The sequence below is a fragment of the Colletotrichum navitas genome, assembly GCF_030913465.1.
Source record: "Colletotrichum navitas strain CBS 125086 chromosome Unknown LY79scaffold_7, whole genome shotgun sequence".
In the NCBI taxonomy this organism is placed as follows: domain Eukaryota; kingdom Fungi; phylum Ascomycota; class Sordariomycetes; order Glomerellales; family Glomerellaceae; genus Colletotrichum; species Colletotrichum navitas.
In genome coordinates this window covers 241444-262144 of record NW_026850553.1, presented here as the reverse complement: position 1 = coordinate 262144, position 20701 = coordinate 241444, and the positions used below count along the sequence as shown (strand labels likewise).

The 20701-nt window shown below is 53.6% G+C and overlaps 6 protein-coding genes across 6 annotated transcripts; 4 read left to right on the top strand and 2 right to left on the bottom strand.

Moving 5' to 3' along the window:
* Positions 1-713: 713 nt before the first annotated feature.
* Positions 714-2049, bottom strand: LY79DRAFT_350968 (ras family protein). Its single transcript, XM_060552646.1, has 5 exons — positions 1708-2049; positions 1588-1600; positions 1119-1508; positions 974-1054; positions 714-883 (listed from the first exon to the last, which is right to left on the bottom strand). The coding sequence occupies exons 1-5, from the start codon at positions 1726-1728 to the stop codon at positions 750-752; spliced, it is 639 nt and encodes a 212-aa protein (XP_060418410.1). The 5' UTR covers positions 1729-2049; the 3' UTR covers positions 714-749.
* A 1444-nt stretch (positions 2050-3493) lies between these two features.
* Positions 3494-8015, top strand: LY79DRAFT_350964 (chromo domain-containing protein). The gene is made up of 2 exons (XM_060552645.1): positions 3494-3561; positions 3666-8015. The coding sequence occupies exon 2, from the start codon at positions 3751-3753 to the stop codon at positions 7801-7803; it is 4053 nt and encodes a 1350-aa protein (XP_060418409.1). The 5' UTR covers positions 3494-3561; positions 3666-3750; the 3' UTR covers positions 7804-8015.
* A 443-nt stretch (positions 8016-8458) lies between these two features.
* LY79DRAFT_540556 (peroxisomal membrane anchor protein conserved region-domain-containing protein) lies at positions 8459-10046 on the bottom strand. Its single transcript, XM_060556883.1, has 2 exons — positions 9518-10046; positions 8459-9458 (listed from the first exon to the last, which is right to left on the bottom strand). Exons 1-2 carry the CDS (start codon positions 9803-9805, stop codon positions 8601-8603), a joined length of 1146 nt encoding a protein of 381 aa, XP_060418408.1. The 5' UTR covers positions 9806-10046; the 3' UTR covers positions 8459-8600.
* A 1429-nt stretch (positions 10047-11475) lies between these two features.
* On the top strand, positions 11476-13102 carry LY79DRAFT_350918 (PAPA-1-like conserved region-domain-containing protein). The gene is made up of 4 exons (XM_060552644.1): positions 11476-12124; positions 12284-12530; positions 12595-12701; positions 12758-13102. The coding sequence occupies exons 1-4, from the start codon at positions 11630-11632 to the stop codon at positions 12992-12994; spliced, it is 1086 nt and encodes a 361-aa protein (XP_060418407.1). The 5' UTR covers positions 11476-11629; the 3' UTR covers positions 12995-13102.
* A 1797-nt stretch (positions 13103-14899) lies between these two features.
* On the top strand, positions 14900-17876 carry LY79DRAFT_540544 (uncharacterized protein). The gene is made up of 2 exons (XM_060556882.1): positions 14900-15359; positions 15837-17876. The coding sequence occupies exons 1-2, from the start codon at positions 15242-15244 to the stop codon at positions 17588-17590; spliced, it is 1872 nt and encodes a 623-aa protein (XP_060418406.1). The 5' UTR covers positions 14900-15241; the 3' UTR covers positions 17591-17876.
* A 95-nt stretch (positions 17877-17971) lies between these two features.
* On the top strand, positions 17972-18668 carry LY79DRAFT_540542 (uncharacterized protein). Its single transcript, XM_060556881.1, has one exon. The coding sequence runs from the start codon at positions 18151-18153 to the stop codon at positions 18604-18606; it is 456 nt and encodes a 151-aa protein (XP_060418405.1). The 5' UTR covers positions 17972-18150; the 3' UTR covers positions 18607-18668.
* The last annotated feature ends 2033 nt before the right edge of the window (positions 18669-20701 follow it).

The following is a 20701-nucleotide window of genomic DNA, read 5'->3' as shown; positions in this document are numbered from 1 at the left end:
CACAATACCTAAGTTAGCCCCCCAGCGTCAAACTGGTCAGGAGACAATTTCAAAGGAGGGGCCCCCTCAGATTGGATGTCGAGGTTGCTACAAATGCGAAGACTATACTCAGTAGATCTGGTGACACTGGAACAAGAAGCTGAGCAAGAAAGCAGGATTTTATTTTGTTTTGTGATTCATTTGCTCAGAGGAACACCTGTTAAGGCCACAGGTCTGAATGCACCAAGAAAAAGGGTACGTCAGAGCCGGCCCTCGTGGACAGGTTGCATCCAGGGCCAAAGGCGACCGATGATGTGACCCATGTGTTCCACTTAGGATTGTGTCGAGTGTGATTGCCAACGTATATCCTGACGTAGGATATCACTCACCATGCTAGGCACAGCCCTCCCTTATTATGCGCCTCTTTGAGTACTTCTCACATCAGCAAAGCAGCCCAGGAGACCCCCAAGGCATTAAGATGAATTCATTCCAACTACGTAAGCATGGCAGAGCGATCGTCAGAAACGTCAAAGCCCAGACATGCCGCGCTGAGCCGTATAAAGGAGAACAAAGGAAAGGCCGAGACTGTACTCCGTCCCCTCAGAAATCATAAAAAGACTCATTGGATTCCTAGCCGTTCCTCAACTCAACGGCCCCTCCATGACCAGGTGACATACAGATCCCAGAGGCAGATGTGAGACGCCATGATATTGACCGCAGCAGCCCTCCCAAAAGGCTGTGAAAAAGGTGCGCAGAAGGGAGTTTGTCGCTTAACAGCACTTGCCACTCTTCTCTGCGCTGTCGTCCGCAGGCTTGGTGAGCGAAATGCCGGGACCGGCTCCGATTGTGGCTTGGGGTCCGTCACCCGAATCGAGGGCCTTGCTTGATACGATTCGGTAGATCTCTGTTAGAGCACAGGTCAAGTTAGCGCAAGAACATTGTTAGGGGTGGGAGGGTTTGCCGGCGATTTGCGAAGGTGGGAGGCGAAACGCACCGGTCAGGATGTTCTGGAAGGCGAGCTCGACATTGCTGGCGTCGAGGGCAGATGTCTCAATGAATGAGAGGTGGTTCTCGCCTAAATGACAGGTCAGCCGACTCAGTGTCCGCTGAGCTTCCCTTGCCCCTTCACCGCAACGTACTGGCGAAAGCCTTGGCCTCCTCTGTGGGCACCGCTCGTAGGTGGCGCAAATCGCTCTTGTTTCCGACCAGCATAATGACGATATTGGCATCAGCGTGGTCCCGCAGTTCCTTCAGCCATCTGGTGACGTTCTCGTATGTTTGGTGCTTGCTGATGTCGTAGACGAGGAGGGCGCCGACAGCTCCTCTGTAGTAGGCCGAGGTGATGGCGCGGTAGCGCTCCTGGCCGGCGGTATCCCAAATCTGCGCCTTGATCGTCTTAGAGTCGACTTGGATGGATCTAGTGGCGAACTCGACACCAATCGTCGACTTGGAGTCGAGGTTGAACTCATTGCGGGTGAATCGACTGAGAAGGTTGGACTTTCCGACGCCCGAGTCTCCAATCAACACCACTAAAATAACACGGAAAGTCAGCTCGTGCCCAGGCAGCGCTGTAATCTCTCATCGCAAGATCGGTTGTCGTCGGCGCACCTTTAAAGAGGAACTATGGAAGTCGTCAGGTTAGCGCAAGGAGGGGGACATAATTGGAGAGGGAGAGGGGCGGGTCAGAGAGGTCCAAGGGAGTTGGACGATTGCAGGTGGAGGACTCACGTCATATTCGTCGTTGGCCATGTTGTCGGTTTAAATTGAAATGGGATGGACGAGTGTTGGGGCAGGTTTTGGGTCGTTGGTGTTGCAAAGCGAGGATACTGCGGCTCGATGGAGGTGTGCGCGGCCCCGAGAGATGAAGCAGTTGAGTTGAGGCGAGGCAAGGTGTAAGAGTCTGGAACTGAACCAGACTGAGAGAGGTGGAGAGCGTAGGTAAAGCCAGCGCGGGCGCAGTGTGGGTGGTGGTATGTGTGGGTGAGGCAGCAGTCGGCGCAGCTTTGAACTACCTACCAATTAGGTAGGCCACAAATATTCGCTGGAGGAGCAGCCACACAGGGAAAGGGGTAGGGAGTGTATCTGCCTAGGCAGGTGGGCGTAGGAGGGGTACCAGTTCAGAGGGCCTCCTCCGTCAATGATGTTGTTACAAAGCGTTCATCAACAGTGGGGTTCTCACTCCAGCGCGCATGGATGGCACAGAATACGGGCTACAACACACCAACACAGGAAAAGGTACCTTGTTCCAATGACTGGCGCAAAAACAATACACTACTTGGATCTCATCATGCCTTCGATCGACTGAGACTCCCTGCCCACTCCAACGTCGAAGGGGGTGCTGCTCCACGTTCCGAAAGTGCTGAACCCGCTGAGCCACACCATCACGGAACACGCACCAACCACACTCGTCACTTCAGTGTCTCTCTCGTATACCTTAGGGACCTGGTTGGAAGAAACACCAGTGACTCAGGAAGACGAGGTGAGCAATGAAGGCCACGGATGGGATCGCCGCCGTCGGCACGCGGAACTGTCGTGTTTCGTCTCGGTGATCACGTGCACCCTGTCCTGGAACAGACGGAAAACACCTCCCCGTCCTTCACTTCGTTTGACCTACCTAGGTTGAGAACGTCCGCGCTTGCCAGGGAAGCTTTTAGCTAGGGCCTTTTTTCTCCCGGCTCGTAACCCAGGTCCGTTCCAGCGTTGTCTGCATGCTGATGTCCGTTGCAGGCGTTTGCTCTGGTGTGTAAGTCACCTACAGCGACGGGGCAGCTGTAGACGTCAGACCTGAATGCGACTGTCGTAAGGCCTCGATTCCCTTGAAGATGCAAAGAGAGCACATGTACTGTATTGATATAGATCCTCAAACCTAGCCAAATATGGTCAAGAACGGCTATGGAAATATGAGGTAAACGTAAGATGGGCAAGGTTGCCAAATGATACTGGGATGAGGCAGCACAACCGTTTCTAATGTAGGTAGTGTATCCGTACCTGTATGTAGGTAAGTTGGGGCCTGGCTTGAAGAATGATGTTAGATAGCGGTGGTGCCTTACCTGCGCAGGTCTTCCTTTGGCGGCTAAGTCCTTCTTTCTCTCCGTTTGATCAGGGTACCCTCCTCGAGTGCACGGACGCACAATTAGCGTTAGTAGGTAAACCACCACCCGAGGCGGGAAAAAACTTGGCACACTTCAATCTAGATTCAATGCTGGCCAGGTTACAATAAGTAATTGACTAGGAAGGAAAATGTACTCAATGGTAGGAAAAAAAGCCTTGCATTGGTTTTTTTATGGTAGTGTTTATCTGATAAATGTTGAATTGCTTGTTGACACACTACTAGTATCTTAGTGAGACCAAAACAAAACGAAACAAAACAAGCGCCAAAGGTGTCCCCTTGTGTGGTCAGTACTTACCCTAGTGTCTTCCAGAGAAGCTCCCGACATTGCTAAACATTTCATAGGTTTGGCTATCTCCACTCACCTGTCAAGAAGAGCTTCATGCACTTTACCTACCTAGGTAACCAGAGGTTCTCACTTATTCCACCAGCAACAACACCTCTGTCTACTTTTGCGACCGCATTTGTACTTGGTGCGTCTTGTTCCATAAATGCGTTATACAACTTCCTCGACTCTTCGGTCTTCTCTCACTTGTGTGACCTTTTGAGGGCGCGCTTTACTAACTAAGATCCCAAGTGCTCATCACTCGCATTGGCCCCGCTGTTCAGGTCGGCCTCTAGATATACACCCTGGAGCATGGGCATCAGAAACTGAGCCCGCCATGGATGCATCTGGCTTGGTCGTAATGGACGATGCTCCTTCAGACGATGATGCCATCTCCATCAACTCTACCCTACTATCCGAACATGATTCAGATGAGGAATGGTTGGTCGAAGGTATCCACGCCCAAACTCGCGAGGATGGAACGGACAGATACCTGGTCGAATGGACCGGCTATCCCATCGAGGAAGCCACGTGGGAGCCCAAAGAGAACATGACGGATGAGCTGCTTCTGGAGTGGAGAGACACAAAGGCAAGACAAGCTCGAGGCGAGGTGGAGCCTTTTGACGTTGCCGCCTGGGAAGAAGCCGTGAACAAGCGCCAAGAGGACAAATATCAACGGCACCATGAGCGTAACATTAAGCGGAAGCGACGTGGCCTGCAGCTCAAGCTATGGGAGGGCGAAACCGAAGCGGACTACTACCTCAGCGACGAAGACATTGGACAAAACGACTTCAACGACGTCCTCCCGCCTCCGAAATATGTTGAGCGACAAGAAAACGCGGTCCTTTCCGATGAAAGAGGAGAGAGACGGTCGGAGAAGTCGCCGAAACTGGCCGCCGTAGAAAAGCCAGCCCCCCAGAAACAGACCACGATGTCAGACAAGACGACAGGGAAGATGACGGAGAAGCCCAAGTCGTCGTCGTCGAAGAGAAAGGCTTCCCCGTCTATCTCACAGCCACGCCCACAGCCGTCCTCTGATGCCTCAACAATGAAAGGGCATCAGGGAACAGCGAAACGGCCCGTAATAAGCAAGTCTACAACCAAGGCTGCCACCGCAGCACCCACGCAGCATAAAGCTAGGAAGACCACCGTCAGCTCGAGGACGATGCTCGAGTCACAAAACAGCGGGACGGGCATCAACGTCTTTGCCGCCGGCAAGCAAATCAAGCAACGTCGTTCACTGGTGCAGAACGCGACGGATTCAACCAAAGGCCCTCGGATGTTTTCAAACCATCGAATAAGACGAAAGGTCGAATTGCAAAGCCGCGATAAGGCAGACACTGTGCCTGGCCCTGTCCCAACCAAGCTATTCAGAATCAGTAGCGGCCCCCCTGCTGGCTCGAGTTCAGGGACATTGAATGTCGTCCCTCGCTCTGCCCTGAAACATTCGGCCGACGGCCATATGGCGAGGTCCGCCAGCGAGTCCAGTGTTGCTTTCTCAGAGGTAGCGGACTCGACGCTTCCTGAAATGTCAGAGTCACAGCCCTCACGGCCCATGGTCAGGAAAAGGAAGTCTGTTCAGTTTGCAGACTTGCCTCTTGTCGATGAGCCAGAGGTTGTTGATGAGATTCACCCGAAACGTCTCAAATCGCCTCCTATGCCACCAGACCCGTCTCCGCCATCTCTTTCATCCCAAAAGCCCCAGCCCGTTCTTCGCAAGCTATCAATAACACAGTATCAGTCGAGAAGCGTGGGCCGGAGTTTTGACAAAGCTATTATACTGGGACCGTCAGGAACCAAGGACATCCAGATGACGTTCGAGAACGTCAGGCCTGATACTGATTCGTGGCATTCACAGTTTGTCAACAAGGATTCGCTATGTTTCAGCAGAATTTTCACTGCCCGTACTTTCGACAGCCAAAAAATATCTCTTGTAGAACGATGTCTATCGCACGGCAGTATCAGGCCCAAGATGCCGCATGACCAAGAACCAGTCGACAGAGCTGCCAAACGGCTACGACTTGGGTTTTTTGGGGCGGCCTGTTTCTACGAAGACTTTCTCGTTATCATCTACCCCGCCGATTGCGAGGAATGGAAAAAGGTCATGGCTGAAGTCGAAGTCGCGAGCCTCGTAAACGCCACGCTGCGATATGCTATATTCAAGCCGCAGCCGGTTGCCATGATGCCCTTACCGATTATGAAGACTATCCCCTCAAGCTCGATAGAACCGCGGACCGCAATATTTCGGGATCTTCTCCATCTCGATTATCGCCAACTTCTGCCTCCCAAAGTCGTAGATGGACACCACAACTTCTACTTGGCATTTCCCCCGTCTAGGGAGCTCTTGCTTGATGCTGTGAGCGAGTGGCTTCATGCAGAAAATCCTACGTGCAGGGTATTTTCCACCAAGACAATGGGTGACTGGGCCGCTTTTACGAACCCAAAGATAGTTGCGCAAGGAGTCATCATTGTCCACGAGACAGCCACCGACACTCTCCGGCGCTTTCCTGGCCTGCTCAAGCTACTCCTCCACAGTAACAGTGCGACTTACTGGTTCTGGTGCATTGGAGAGTCGCTTCAGCAGCATCCCCTGTATCCATCTATCCGCTCTACGCACCGCAAGGCAGCACCTGGCACAATCGAGTTGACGAGGCTTTTCCCTCATGGAAACGCAATTCTGGTTACGCCCAGCTTTTTGGTATCTGAGCCACGCCGTTCTCTCCAGCTTTTCGAGTGGTACAAAAATACCCATAAGAAGCCCTACAACAACCACAAGATCGTGGCCGCTGCAAATATTGCTCAATACCTGCGAGACCTTGCATTTGAGAGATCCAGTCATCGTAATGCGCTGTTAGTAGAGGCAGAGAGGGCACCCCGGCTGTATAAATCCTCAGAACCAAGAAAGATAGAGACGAAGGCGGGCCTTGACCAGGAAGAATGTGCAGCTCGCTTTGAAACTTGGGCTATCGTTGACGGACTCCGGCCGTCTGTTCAGACCAAAATTGTGCCAGACGAGCAGCTCGAGCCCATTATCTTTGTTGATGAGTTCATCGACGCCAACGATGAGCAAAGTCTCGTGAATTGGTTTGGCTGTTGGTCCCAGACACGATTCGACCAGTTCCGAAAGTTCCATGTTCTAGGCACCGATGGTAGCTCCAACAACATTCATTTCATCAAAGATCGCGACATCCCTCTCTATCCCCCGGATGCAGCGCGTGACCCAGGAGCCGAGATAAACGGCAGCGCTCATCGCTTGGATTCGGCTGTAAGCGATCTTGGCACTATACATGAATCTCAAGACAACGCAACCAAAATTTTTGGGGGGTTAGCTGCTCACACATTCAAAAGTAAGTTGATGGAACTGGGTAAGGAATGTGAGAGTCCCAGGATCTGCGCGTTTGGCAAATTGTACGGCCTTCCTGTTTCTTATTACAAAGACATTGTCAATACGGCCGACTCCTACCAGGATAGCCGTCGGGGGTTTTCAACGTTCGACAGGTGGATAGAGTTCCCCTGGCCATTCTTCTCCCTTTACCAACCAGACTTCCGAGTCCCGAACGAAGTGCGTGGGCCGACCGTCTTCAACACGTACTTCGCTTTCTTTTATACTCCCGACGAAGACTCCCAGAGCAAACCGCCCGCACGCCACCCGTGGTTCGCCATTTGGCGAGTTCGGGCACCACATATTAAGCCGTGGGAGGGTACAGAGCTTCTCATCTGGGACATTGCGGCCAAGGAACGCTTTCCGGCGGTAACTCAGCTCCACGAGTCCCAGCTCATCCCGGCTCAGCAGCACCTAATTAACTTGGTACGGGAAAAAGGAGTAACCAAGCAGCGAGGTCTTGACCTGAAGCAGGTCTGGCTCGGAGGCTTTGAATCGGCGCCCACCGAGTACACCTCACCGATCGATGTCACTTTTGCCAACCTGGAGGCCATGATGAGGGATGTTAAGGGATATCTTCCTGCGGTCGAACATCACCTTGCCTCTAAGGGCTTCCGCAAAGTCTATGCTGGCACAGCACCTGCACCAAAAGGATCCATTGCTTCAGATGCAGCGGGCATCGATCGTATCAGCCGTCTCCAGAACCATGGTGGTGACACCAAGATCATCTTCCATCCGCCCCGCGCGTATAGACCTATCCGGAAGAGCCGATACGAGAATTTGTTCTATAAGTGGGTGGTGAACCTTGAAAAACAACATCAGCGTGAGGCGTACCCTTACACGTTCAAGCCTACCGTGGACTGGTACCAGGAGCAGCAGGTGGCTGAGGGCCGACACTTTGAGCACGTCAATGTCTCTTCCTGGAAGCGCATCTTCGAGCTGGTACGAATTACAGCCGATGTCGGGAACAAGAGGGGGGCGGATACGGTAGAGAAGGGCCAAGACTGAAGTTAGAGATTGCTTTTGTACATACCGGCAGGACATGTACACTTGTGACGGAGAGATAAGACGAACCTTTGCGATGGACGCGCATGAGATGGCTCGGGACGCTCGTGGACCCGAGTGTGTTGGTTTAAACTTATACCATACTGTAGTAAGCGTGGCATACAAGAATGCGTCACTACGACATTTGGCACAAATGAATTGAAGAGCTTCGAATATATTTGAGAGCTTCTGATCTGACTGCATGTGAACTTGCAAGACTACTAGTTCTGCAACATGGAACGAGCAGCCACCAGGTCAGAAATACTGTGACTGTTTTCGAGGTAAGTTTGCAAGATTCCCCACGCAGGAAACGAGGGCTTTTGCCTGGAAACGTAAAACAGGTGTACAAAAAGAACAAGCGCAGCGATGAGAACCAGAGAGGCAGTTAAACTAGCCGCTTTTCCCTGATCAGAGGGTCCTTGCTGTGTCCCTCGGCCTATTTGGCCGTTCTTCCCGTCCGGTGTTGATAATAAAGAGGACAATTTCTAGTACAAGCTAACCCCCAGTACTCTGTTGGTAAACCCCTCCCCCCTAAAAAAAAAGTGGGGGGAAGGCGGCAAGTGGCCAGCACAAGTATCTAGTGCACTGGTGTCTCCTCGAGCAGGTATGCAACCCGGCAAGAGCATGTGGTCCAAGGAAGTGAAGTCATTTATTGCCGTTAGTCATTCATTGTATGGTACAAACAAATCCTTTTGTCAATATACAACCGTTGCATGAGCCCGCTGCTTCCAAGCCAAGAGAGCTCTGCCTCCACCAGGGCATCACCTCGGCGAGGCAGGGAAATTCCTTGTGCTGAGCAGGACGCCCTTGACCCTCCGGATGTTATCCCTCGCCTTCTTGATCTCGTCCTCGGGCTCGTTCTTGCGCGGGCCGCCGTAGAGCGAGTAGCTGCCATAGTCCTGCGGACTCGGATACGCCAGCTGCACGAGGTCGTCCTTGAGCACGTCCATCCTGGACTTCAGGTCTGCGAGGTCCTCAGCGTCCGAGACGACCGTCGTCTTGAGCAGGTCCGCCGAGCTCTTGAGCCGCGCGAGCTTGTCGGCCTGCCAGTCGCTCGCGGACCTATTCCTGTGCTCCACCGCCGTCCCCATCATCCCGAAGCCGGGCTCGCCGAGCCTGGGCGTCGGGGGGACCGAGGTCTGCGTGCCGATGTCGCGGTGGAACATCTCGGTCGGGTCGTCGGCGCTGGAGCTGCTCACATCGTCCCTGTACGCCTCTCCGTGCCCGGCGGTCGCCTTGGGGGCGGGGACCTCCGAGACGGCGCCCTCGAGCTTCTCGATGATCTTGGCGAGGTTCTTAGACGTGGTGTCGTGGAGGTCACAGCGCGCTTCGGTGAGGGTTTCGACCATGGGCGCCACGACGTACTTACTCGTGCCGTAGAGGAGGGTGGAGAGGCCGGCGAAGGCACAGAGTGTGTTAAGGATTCCATTGGCGGTGACCAAGGGCGGCGGACGGGTCGACTTCGTGAGGAACTCGGGGTAGGTTACGACGGGGGGCTGGTCTATTTGGCGCGGGATAGAGACCTCGTTGTTAGGCGGTGGTGTCGGTACTTCTTGTGATTTGGGTGTCGTTGCCGTTACTTGTGTTGAGCTTGCCGATGCTCGTTCTGTTTGGGTAGTCTAGTAGTATCCTGTCAGTCATGAGCAGCGCATGCCATGGGCGGGGCAGAGAGACCAACGTCGTGTGCTGGTTCGGGTACCGAGCTGCCCAACAACTGCTCTATATCTGTAGAAGAGATTCCCTTGGTCTTGAGAAATGCCTCCTTTGCCTCCCTCGGCGCGTCTTTGATCTCGTCGTCTTGCAGAAACTTGCGAGCGATTTCGATGCTGTTCTCTCTGGGGGGCTCGTTCGGTACAGCATCCTGTGATGGCTGTTGGGTCTGCGGCTCGAGTTCGGCATCCGTCTTTTGGTCACGCTGCCATTCTGGGATGCCGGGCGTGCTCTTGTTGTCGTCGGAGTCGCTCATGACTGCGCCTATGATTTTGGGGAACCTGAAAGGGCTTTCTTGAGGAAAAGATGTCAAGACGCGCGCAATACTGCGACGATGTTGAGCCGGACGTAGAGTTCGAAGGTGTGTGTGTTGATGGTCGGCGGTTCGGCACCTATGAGCACATGCCTCGGCTGTTGCGGTAACGGAAGAGCTGGACGTTCATGACGGTGCTGGTACAGGGGCGACGGTGCGCTACCTAATACCTAGGTACCTACCATTGTCGTTTTCTTTTTTCTTTGGCTGGCCTGCTTTTGCGGTGGGAAGTGGAACCACACAATGCACGGTGCCCATGGCGACCAGCAGGGACGGGGCTCCGTTTTCGACATCCGGCGCTTCTAGTGGACTTCAGTGGCTGTTGGAAGAGAGAAAGGCTGAACCCAAAGTGAAGATCAACCGTAGTCCAACTGGATGGTTTAACAGCATCTCATTGAGCACCACCTCAGCTGTCCGCAGTCGCCCAAGTCATCCATCTTCCCGTCGCTGATTCGAAGCACTCTTTGACAAGGCCCCCCCCTTCTGTTTCAAGCGACCGCAGCGCCTTCATCGGAACCATCTGATTCGCTCGCTCACCCATCGACGACGATCTCTGACTATTTGTTGCCTTCGCCGACCTGAACGTTGCCCGCAAACCAGGGGGGGTTCCAGGTAAGATCTCTCAGTTTAATTGCCCGCTTCGAGTTGATGGGAAATGTGTCTCCAGTTGAATCGCTAAGCAGGGAAAACTAGGACGCAGAACAAAGCAGCGCGCGCCGGACACGGAGAGCAAGGGTTTTTAGCAAAGACGCGGAAGAGAGACATAGAAGGCGACACGCGTGAGAGCTGACGAGATCCAACCATTCCCAAGTCTCACTCCAGGGGGTCGTCTCTACTTTTTTCTTTATTTTTTATCGCCCACGCCCACGTCCACCAGTTTGGCTTGGCTAAAGCCACCAATCTATCCTCCCAGGAACCTTGCCGTGTGCTTGGATCCAGTTGTGAGGCGATAGGCCAACAAGGAAAGCATCACACCTGCCGTTCGTTGCCTTCGCGCGCGTCCCTCTCGCTGCTGCGGCTAGCCGTCATCTATCACTCCAGGAGTATATCAGTCGGTAAGCTCAGATGCGACCTTCTCTTTTAGCTTTTGCTTCCGTTCTCGACCCTCCCCCCTACTGCACCTTATCATCATTGCCCTCATCCTTATCCTCGGCGGTGTCTCTTCGTTGTATATCAGCCATCGTATCCGGTTACCTGCGCCGAGTCAAGTGAGGCAAGCAGTAACTTCTGGTTTGCGGATCAACATCTCTGAGCGGAAAGAGGCTGGATCGGCCGCTGTGCATGTCGCAAATCCAGATCCAGTTTGGTTCGGCCGGAGAAAGTTGAAAGTAGACGCGTGTTGAGAAACCGAACGCCAGGAACAAACGGAAAAAAATAGAGTGCCTGCACGTGTGTGCGACTCATTAAAAAAGGAAGAGGCGTAAAGCCTACCTACCTTGGCGTGCAACTTACCATCCATCTCCGGCCGACTACATTGCCTTACCTCATCTCTCTGTGTCTAGGGATCAGATTCCTTAGCAGCAGTGCCCCTTTCCCCTACCTTGTCTGCCCGGCCCCCCGAACTTACCTTAATTCAACCTCCCACGTCCAACATTGAACCAAAAAAAACCCAAAAAAACTCTCCGCCGTTATTCAAAACAAGCTCCCAAACCTTTTCACCCAAGACATCATCCGGCAATAAATCGCACCCGTGGAATTGACTCTCGCGACGTCGCTGCCAAGCCAACCCGCGAGAGACCACGTTCCCTCGATAACCCCCCCCCCACAATGGCTTCCCGGCCTCGCCGTTCGGCGGCCAAGAAGGCCCAAGAGCAGATTACTGACTGGGCCGACAGCGAGCGAAACAGCAGCATGTCAACCCGTACTCGCCGCTCAGAGGGCCGCACCTCAGGTGTTTCCCGCGGCCCGCCGTCTTCTCCCGGAAGCGAGCACCTGAATCTCACTGTCAAGGTGCCAGCCAACAAGCTTCGTGAAGCCACCAGCAGGGGAAGGAACTCGACGGGGAACAGCATCTCAGTTAATAGCAGGGTCTCATATGGTAGTGAGATTGTCGCCGGCAGACGCAACCGTGGTCCCAAGAAGAGCTACGTTGTTGAGTCTGATAGCGATGAGGAAGATGATGACGACGAGATGGAGGAGCCTGATGCCGATGCCGACGAGGTTGACATGGATGTCGATGCTGAGGGCGAAGAGGAAGACGCTGATGGTGACATTGACATGGACACCCCTGCTGCTGCCACCATCAAGATTTCTTTGCCCAAGGCCGGTAAAGTTGCTCCTCGGCGACCGGCAGCAGCAAGGGTCATCGAGGATGATGACGATGACGAGGAGGAGCTCAGTGAAATTGAAGTCAGTGACCCCGAGAACACGATGAACATGAGCATCGATGTGGGGGGTGCGGGCGATGATGAGGACGACGAGGACGATGACGAGGACGAGGAGGACGCCGAAGGCGAAGAGGAAGATGCCGAGGGCGAGGAAGACGACGCTGAAGGCGAGGAGGAAGAGATTGAGGTCGCCGATGAGACGGCGCAGCCGGATGCTGAGGGCGAAGAGCTTGACAGTGAACTCGGCAGTCGCGAAGGAACTCCTGACTTGACAAAGATGACAAGGAGGCAACGTGCCCGCTTCGAGGATGAGCCACAGCAGTACATGAAGCTTTCGGATGGTAAGTCTTGCAACGAATCCGAGGTGTGCTTGGATGGGCCCTGCGCTAATGATAGCGATCCCAGAGGTTCAAGCGAAGAAGGTGTTCACAGCGGAAGAGCTGTCGATGAGAAGGCTTGAGATGGCCCGTCGACGACGAAACTTGTCCGACAAGCGCAACGAAGAAGTCAAGGCAAGTAACTTTCGGCGGTGGAGTCGCTAGTCGGACGTACACTAACACGAACGTAGATGGAAACCATCAACAAACTGCTGAAGAAGCAGGCCCCTAAGACCAAGGGCAAAGGCGTCGGCGATGACACGCCCAGCAGCGAGTCGCAGAAGCCTGACGTCGCGTTTGTCCGCTGGGTTAACTCCAAGAAGGGCAGCGTGGTTGCAGTGCCGGAGGAGATGCTCGGAGGACCGACAGGCAAGGTATTTGTGCCCGGGGGTCTGAAATCCGGCAAGATGGTGGAGGAGGTTGCATAGTCGGGTTGATGGGCATGGGGATCTGCCAGAAAGGGTATGATACCCTCCCTACCAGAAAAGTCACAATGAAGAAGCACCTTGTAGTGAGCGACGCTCGGTATTGTTGTACAGAACACAAGGTCAGCTTGAACCGGTGTCATTTATTTGGGTCTAGAGATTTTGTTTAATGGCATGAGCACCATATACTATTTGATGCGTTTTACTTCGTCGCCAGACCTACAAGGGTTGGACGTTTGAGGCTACGAGCGGCACGTCGCTCAAGGGGACGAAAACAGCCTGACATTGAGCCTCAGGGCCGACCGGTTGTCCTTCTGTGACTTCAGCGCTCAGCATGAGGACGTGAAGGAGGACGTGGATGAGTTTGTGAGGTGATGTGATGATCAGCGGGTGACGATCTTCACCACATCTGCGGGCAGCGGGTGATGTTAGGTAATCAGTCAGACCCGTCCGTGGTGGGTTGAAACCCCTGCAGAGGCGAATGGGGGTCATGTGGTCACCCGCCCCCAATGGAGTCGAAGCTTTTCCCATCCGATCAGTCTGTCTCCGCATTTCTTTTGCGCAACTCCAAGGCTGTTGTAGATGAACCCTCGTCCGTTGGTTGATAGAGAGGGGGGACAGAGAAGGTTTGGGACGGACGCGAGAGGAAACATCAGCCAAGATTTCTCGCAAGACCGACGAGTGTTGGATGACCAAGAACAGTCGCGATGGTCATCTTTTGAAGCTTCAGGCTGCTTTGGCAGTCAAACCCGAGGATCCCCTCAACGTTTGTCATCACCCGGGGCTGACTGCTGCCAATATGTGTGAGTGGTGCGATGTCGACGCGTCGCCTTTGAATTGGGGTTTTCTGTCTCGGTCTTGAGTATTGTTTTGTAGTCAGAGGGGAAAGAAGCCAGATTCGGCAGACGATCTTCTGGAAGAACACAGATCTTGGCCGTTGAGCTCATCGGCGAATGAGCTCTCTCGTCTTGTCCGCTGGGGAAAAGCTTTTCGTCGTGGTTAAGGCCTCTCTTGGCTATGATTGACCGTCCTGCTTTCTGCTCCTGTCAGCATCTGACACGCCCAACGAAAAACGCGGGCCCTGCACGTACAAGCAGATGCTCAGTGTATCATTCGTCACTGAATCCCCAGACCGACTAGGTACCTAGGTTGGACTGTGCACCGAAGAAACGAAGAAAAAGCCCTTCCCCGCCGAGGAGCCTACTAACCCCCGGATCTGCTCCTGTCGTTAGCCGGGCAGTCAGGCAAAGAACCCGAGGAACGGCAGCACCAGCACGCTAAGGGGGGAAGCAAGTAGCTTGGCAAACTCGGTCATGGAGGAGGCAAGCACAATGTCGGCATGCTGCAGCTCGCCGGAAACCATCTGGAGCAAGACAGTCATGTCAAAGAACTTGGGCGCAACAAGTGCTGACAGGGCCATTGTCTGTGCAAGACAACCAATGGCACTATTGGCGGTTGACGAGCTTCTAGCTCTGGACCTGCCTCAAGCATCCACCGAAGCATCTTTCCTCAAACTTAAAGCACTTAAAACGACAACGACAACGCGATATGCCAGGGCACGGGAACCACCTCGTGTATCCGTACATGGTACAGTACTTGGAGGCCAAACTCTCTTCGTGCATTCGGCTGGTAGATAGTGGGCTCTTCCGGTGGCTTCTGCCAGTCTCCCTTACACTACCTATGGGTGTACGTACATAGACAGTACCTATTTTGTACCTCGGCCAGCGAAGACAGACAGACAGACAGCATCTGCGATTGGGAACAACATGCCCGCCACCAGCCAGGCGCACTCCTGCGGACCTTGGTCGATAGAAGGACATTGCTCAACTGACTTTCCGAATGTGGCATCGCTGAAAAAGGGTGCCGGTTTTATGCGCAGCCGCCGAGAGGGCATATCCCGACTGCAAGTGACTGACTGCGAGTGACATTGGCGAACTGAGGTCACTCGCTCCTAGGTGAACCCCTGTCCACCTTTTGCATTTTTGATGGTGGGGAGGAACACACCAGGCCCTGGCGGGCTTGTGCTCTGTGCTCCAACTACTATTACTTAGCGTAAGCCGCAGAAAATAGAGCCAGAATTGCCTTTGGGTTTTTCGCCTCCAACTTTTCTTGCCTTGCCGGATGGATGGACCCTTGGCCTGCTTCCCCTCGTCCTCCCACCCTCTTCCTCTCCCCGACTAAGTATCGTACATACTGACCGATATCTACCTGGTGCCACGACTCGCTTGCCTCCGCTATACAATATAAGCCATGGCGTTACCTCCGCCGGTTGACGTGCCGGGCCAGCATGATTGCCCTCCTCCGCCTCTAGCTGCTACTGCACATCTCGCCCCCGGCGACGAAGCCACCGCCCATCCATCAAACCAAGGTAAGTTGACGACGCTAAGCCAAGCTTGCCTTGTCGCTTTTGCCTCCTCTTCCTCTTCTTTCATCTAGACATCTCTTTCGACGCTCGTCCGCCACACTTTGGTCAAGTGCCTGTTGCCGCCTGGCGGTACCCTTCTCCATCCTCTCCACCTTTCCCCCCTCCCACTCTCATATGGATCTTCCTATTTGCTCTCAATATGGAAAGGGGACATACAAAAAACGAGATAGAGAAAAAGGTTCTGGACCGTCTTAGCCTGCCTCCCCCCCTCGAAACTCCATTCCACGATGCCCAAAAGTGGCGCGCACTACCACATAAACCTCCTACTTCTCCGCATTTCTTCTCTTACCCTGGACACAATGTACATTGCATGACCAAAGGGCGTTGCGTTGCGTTGCACAAGAAGCACCACCGCTCACTACCTATTTCCGTACCTCTGTAAGCTATTTTCATGACAGTATTTGGATACTGACAGCCCAGCCCCCTTGGAAACCACTATCAGGCCACTCGCGGCTGCGGCCACAACCCCAGACCCTGTCGCGGATCCTGACACCGGCGCGCCCCAGTTACAGCTCCATCACACTCACCCGCACCCGCATTCGCATAACCAGCCCACCCCGCACGCGACCGCGACTGCGACTGCCACCGCTGCTACTCCAACTTTGGCTAATACCGCCCCGGCCACCCTGCCCGAGGCTTCACTTGCACATCGTATAAAGACATCTCCCGGGCCCTCCCTGGAGCCCTCCCATATGTCCCCTCTTGCTGCCTCTCCTTCGTCTGCCGCGTCCTTTGCCAAACTCCCGCCAAAGACAAACCCCTCCTCCTCATCGACTTCCAAGATGCTGTTCTCAGAGATATACAAATCACCTCGCTCGCCGCTATCCAAATTCCGCCTGTCCATGTCACAGCAGCCTCTGACCCTGGACCTGCCTGACTACGAACCCGATTTGCTTAGCAGGGACAAGCTCAAGCAAAAGGAAGCCGTCAAGAAGTACCTGGCCGCCAAGGTTCGCAACGACTGGGAGTTTGTTTGGCCTCCAGTCGCCTCCTGCCCGCAAAACGATCACGTACTACCCGCTGCCGATGCGCCGCCCGAAGGAGGAGGTGTAGATCAGTTGCAGCAAGAAACCTCTGATCCTCGAGCCGAGGCGGCAGCGGCAACCTCACAAGACGAGGCTGTAGGGTCGATGGAAAGCGACGAGGACGACGAGGAAGAGGAAGACAGCGACGCCGACTCGGTGTACAGTACTGTCTCCGAGGACATAGCCCGCTTCAAGCCTCGTTTGGAATGGGTGTCTGACTTGTCCGATGAGGAACCGCCCGTGTCGCTCTCCCCATTCCGCTTCGATAGCCCCGACGCGATTGGCGCAGCTGTGAAGGCATCTGTGGCAGACAAGCGTGCGCGGAGGAGGCGAGCCATTCGCGAGGAGATGGCATGGAACGAAGGTCTGGCCTGCTTCGAGGCAAGACGCAATGCCTGGACAGGTGCCAGGACAGTGCGGGTGCGCACCAAACCCGTCTCCCCAACGCAGACTTTCTCCCCACTATCCCCTCGCCGTCTGTTCTTCCGTACTTCCTTTTCCTCGGGCCAACCCTCGCCACCGCCGCCTTTGCATTCCTTGCAGCAACGGCCCAGTAACGAGGCCTCCACCGCCGTGTCGGACGGCTCCGACCTCTCCAAAGACCCGTCCAAGGAACTCACGGCCCAAAAGTCCAAGGAATCCCACAAGTCAGCCGCATCCCCCACGTCGACGACGTACCCCATCGAGACCATTGTACCCCTCTCTGCGCCACTCCTCCCGCCAGGCAACCCAATGCGCGCCTCCATTACCCCAGCTGTATATATGTCGCTGTATGAGAAGGTAATAGTGCATGCCCTCACACCATCGTGCCCTGTCAACTTGTCAGACATGATCCGGGCATGCGTGGTGGGTTGGAAGCGGGACGGCGAGTGGCCGCCAAGGCCCTCAGCCGCAGAGCCCGGCATCGTGGCCGTGCGGCGTAAGAAGAAGTCAGCGACGGAAGGCCAGGGTCAGAATCCTGCTCGTAGGATGAGTTTTGGTTTTCTGGGCAGAGGCGAGAAGGCAGACAACCACGATGAGAGTGCTGGGAAGGGCATTAGGAAAAGCCTGCAAAGAGTCCTCGGCATCGGACACCATCCTGCCTCGGCTGCCCCTGCAGCTGGGAACAATGGCCCCGCAGCGAGCGGGAAAGACGCGGCCATTTCCTGAGCCTTGATATGATGAAAGAACACGAGTATGGTACAGAAGGGAATTAATACGTGTGTAAACCTTGGCAGACGGGAAGGGGGGAGCCTCCCCCCTTGGGTATCTTGTTGGAAAAGGGATGAGAACGGGCCTTTTGATCAAGTTGTATGGAACAAGAGACTACGCGGGACGGGAAGGTTCTTCTTGTGACGCTGATACCCCATGTGATCCAGTAGAGATGATAGTTGTAATGGTCCTTTGCAATGGTAATGAGACGCAGTTTGCATGTCATGAACGTTTTGTTTCGACCCCAAAGAGCGTCTTGATTGGTCGCCCGTGTACATAAACCCCCATCCATGCCTTCCTGACTGAGGACCTCCTTCCTTCCCTATATTTATCATGACACTTTCTTTTCTCCATTTTCAAGCCCTCTGCTGAATTCGCTTTCTCGTCGCTTCAACTCATCGCTTCAACTTAACCTATTGGCCTTCTCATCCTTTTAGCTTTCAGAATAATCATACCCTAACAATTCCTCCCTCTTACTCCCAAATTGATGACAGACGCCGAGATTAGCAGCAGTTACGATGAGTGTACCGAAAACCTTTGGCGGTAGCATCCCACTGGGAAGCATGATAAACCTCTTTAATAGCGAGAGCGAGTCGCCTGAGCCCGATCTTTCTCGATCATCCAAGCCGTCTAGAGAACGAGGTCGACAGACCTTTAACCCATTTGTGCCCCCCCCTTCTGAGGGACGGGCAGGCTCCGACGCCTTGAAGAAAATTGGCTCCAATTCCGAAGCCACCAATCTGCAGGCATGGGTCACGAACTCGAGATGTCTAAGCATCAGAACATATCGGACGACCAAGCTACAGAGGAAGGACACTACCTACTTTGGGGTTGTGAACGCAATTGTGGAAACAGAAACTGAGAGAATGAATACCTTGACGCCGGAACGAAGCCTGGTTAATGGGTTGTTGAAGGCGGATTCTCGGATGTGTTCTCAGTCACAAGCTGGATGCGGTGGACTCCAAGACGGTTGATTGCAACCTAGAGCCTCCTAGAACCCGCGGACATTCAGAGCCTCTTAGAGCCCTTAGATAATACCACTCTCGCAAGTACCTAATAGGCATGTTGAGGGTTACTATTTTGATGCCAATATCCCATATAATCTAGTAGAGAATGTCGACGAGTGATCCGAGGTTTCCCATCCGAATCTGTGCCTTCCCAATTAAGAACCTCCTCCCTTCCCTACATTCTCACAATACATAATTTCTCCTCCGCACTCTCTACCAAATTCACTTCTTGTCACTTCCACTCTCCTTTTCTTGGTTTTCTTCTTTTAACAAATCTTCAGAATGATTCCACCCAAATAATCCTTTCCTACAGATCACAGACCAATGAGATGATAATCACCTACGATGAATAACACCAAGAACCTTCCCTAGCAGTACTAGCCCCCCGAGAAACGCAAGAAGCATTTATTGGCAGTGACAGCGAGTCACCCGAGCCCGATCCTACTGAGGTCGATAGTGACGCCGGAACTAGGTCTTATCAATCGATTTCTAGAGGCACGAATACAACCAACAACCCCCGCCTACCTCAAGGGCTGAAGCGACATATAGAGGACATGACTGGGCTCGGCGTGCTGAGCACCAACTCTACAAAGCAACCATATCGGCCAAGCAGTCCTTCCTTCTGAAGCCAGTCTATCCGCTTGCTGCCACACCTGATCTTGACAGTCAAGACGGATACACCACTCATCAACGGTGTTCATCGCCCGTACCATCTGGTTCTAGCTCCGCGACATCTGAGCAACAGGAGGCAACGGCTAAGAAGTGGCCGCAAGAATTCCAAACGAGAGTCTCAGATAGATAGACCCCGCAATTCACGCAAAAACGGATTGACTTCACCAGCACCGTTGGAGCAAATCCCCCGTCTCATCGACCGAATCCAACCCCGAAAGGAAAAATCAGGTCAGGCGAATTCCCCCAGCATCCCTAAACAGCTCAGTCACAGGTCAGACCAGGAGGAATCCCGTGGACTGGACATGCAGCAAGATCACATTCTCAATCACAGACTAGACTATGCGGAGCTTTCCAGAACGTGCAGACATTCAGAACATTACAGGATCAGCATACAGATCAAATCACTCAGACCCAGCCAGTTCCTCGGCCACAGACCCGACCCGGTGGAGCCTCCCAGACTGGATCAGGCAGATCACAATAGGGTCCTGAAGGAATACTTGCCTCTCAATCAGATGATGAGAAAGTCTCATTTCAAACTCTTGCACCGAGGCCCAGAAGCAATGATCGTGTTTCGGGAGGATGACCGATCTGCACATGTCGACATATTCTTCCGTCTTTAACAGGATTCTTCTAGACTGCGAATAACACTCTTCGATTACAAGGGCGATCCGAGACCTTAGGAGGACAAAGACGCTTGATTCTTTTACACATTACTATTCTGTTTCTTTTTGGTTTGTATTGTGTCTTTCTTTTATTCGCAACAGGGGCGTTGCATTTGGGGGACGGACTTGATTTTATCGTGGTTTGGTGGAAGGAATCAGGACCATCAGGCATCTCCGAATAGAAGGACAGAATCAGAGGATAACGTTTGGCCTGTAGGCACCTCTTCAGGATCAGAATGGCTGAATTGATACATTTTTGCTCTATATAATCACGCCCTAGCTGAGTCGCCTCCTTTCTGTAGGGGTCGTTTGGGTGTCGAAGTCGTACAAGACATGGGCGTTGGCGGCGGTGTTCATGTCGTTATCTACAGGTGTCTCGCCCTTGTGTATGTCTACAGCGATGCGGCCCATTGCATCTGTGGCGAGTCTACTCGCAAAACCTCTAGGAAGCTTATCCAACTTTGTATGCGCAACTCGTCTGTTGCAGCTTCAACTTTTGCTGACAATTGTCGATTTTTCCGGTCATCAAACAACGATTTCAAGACCTTCAAGGCGGGGAACAAGGCTTAGTAATGTGGGAAGTCGTGTTTGTAGGGCACAAAATATTGATGACATCAAGAGTTGTGACGTTCTGCCTTGATGCGGTCCATAACCATACCTGCATCTCTGACGTGCCGCGCGTGTGGATGTTGTCGCGTCCGAAGGGGTCGGCTGTCCCCGCAGCCTCC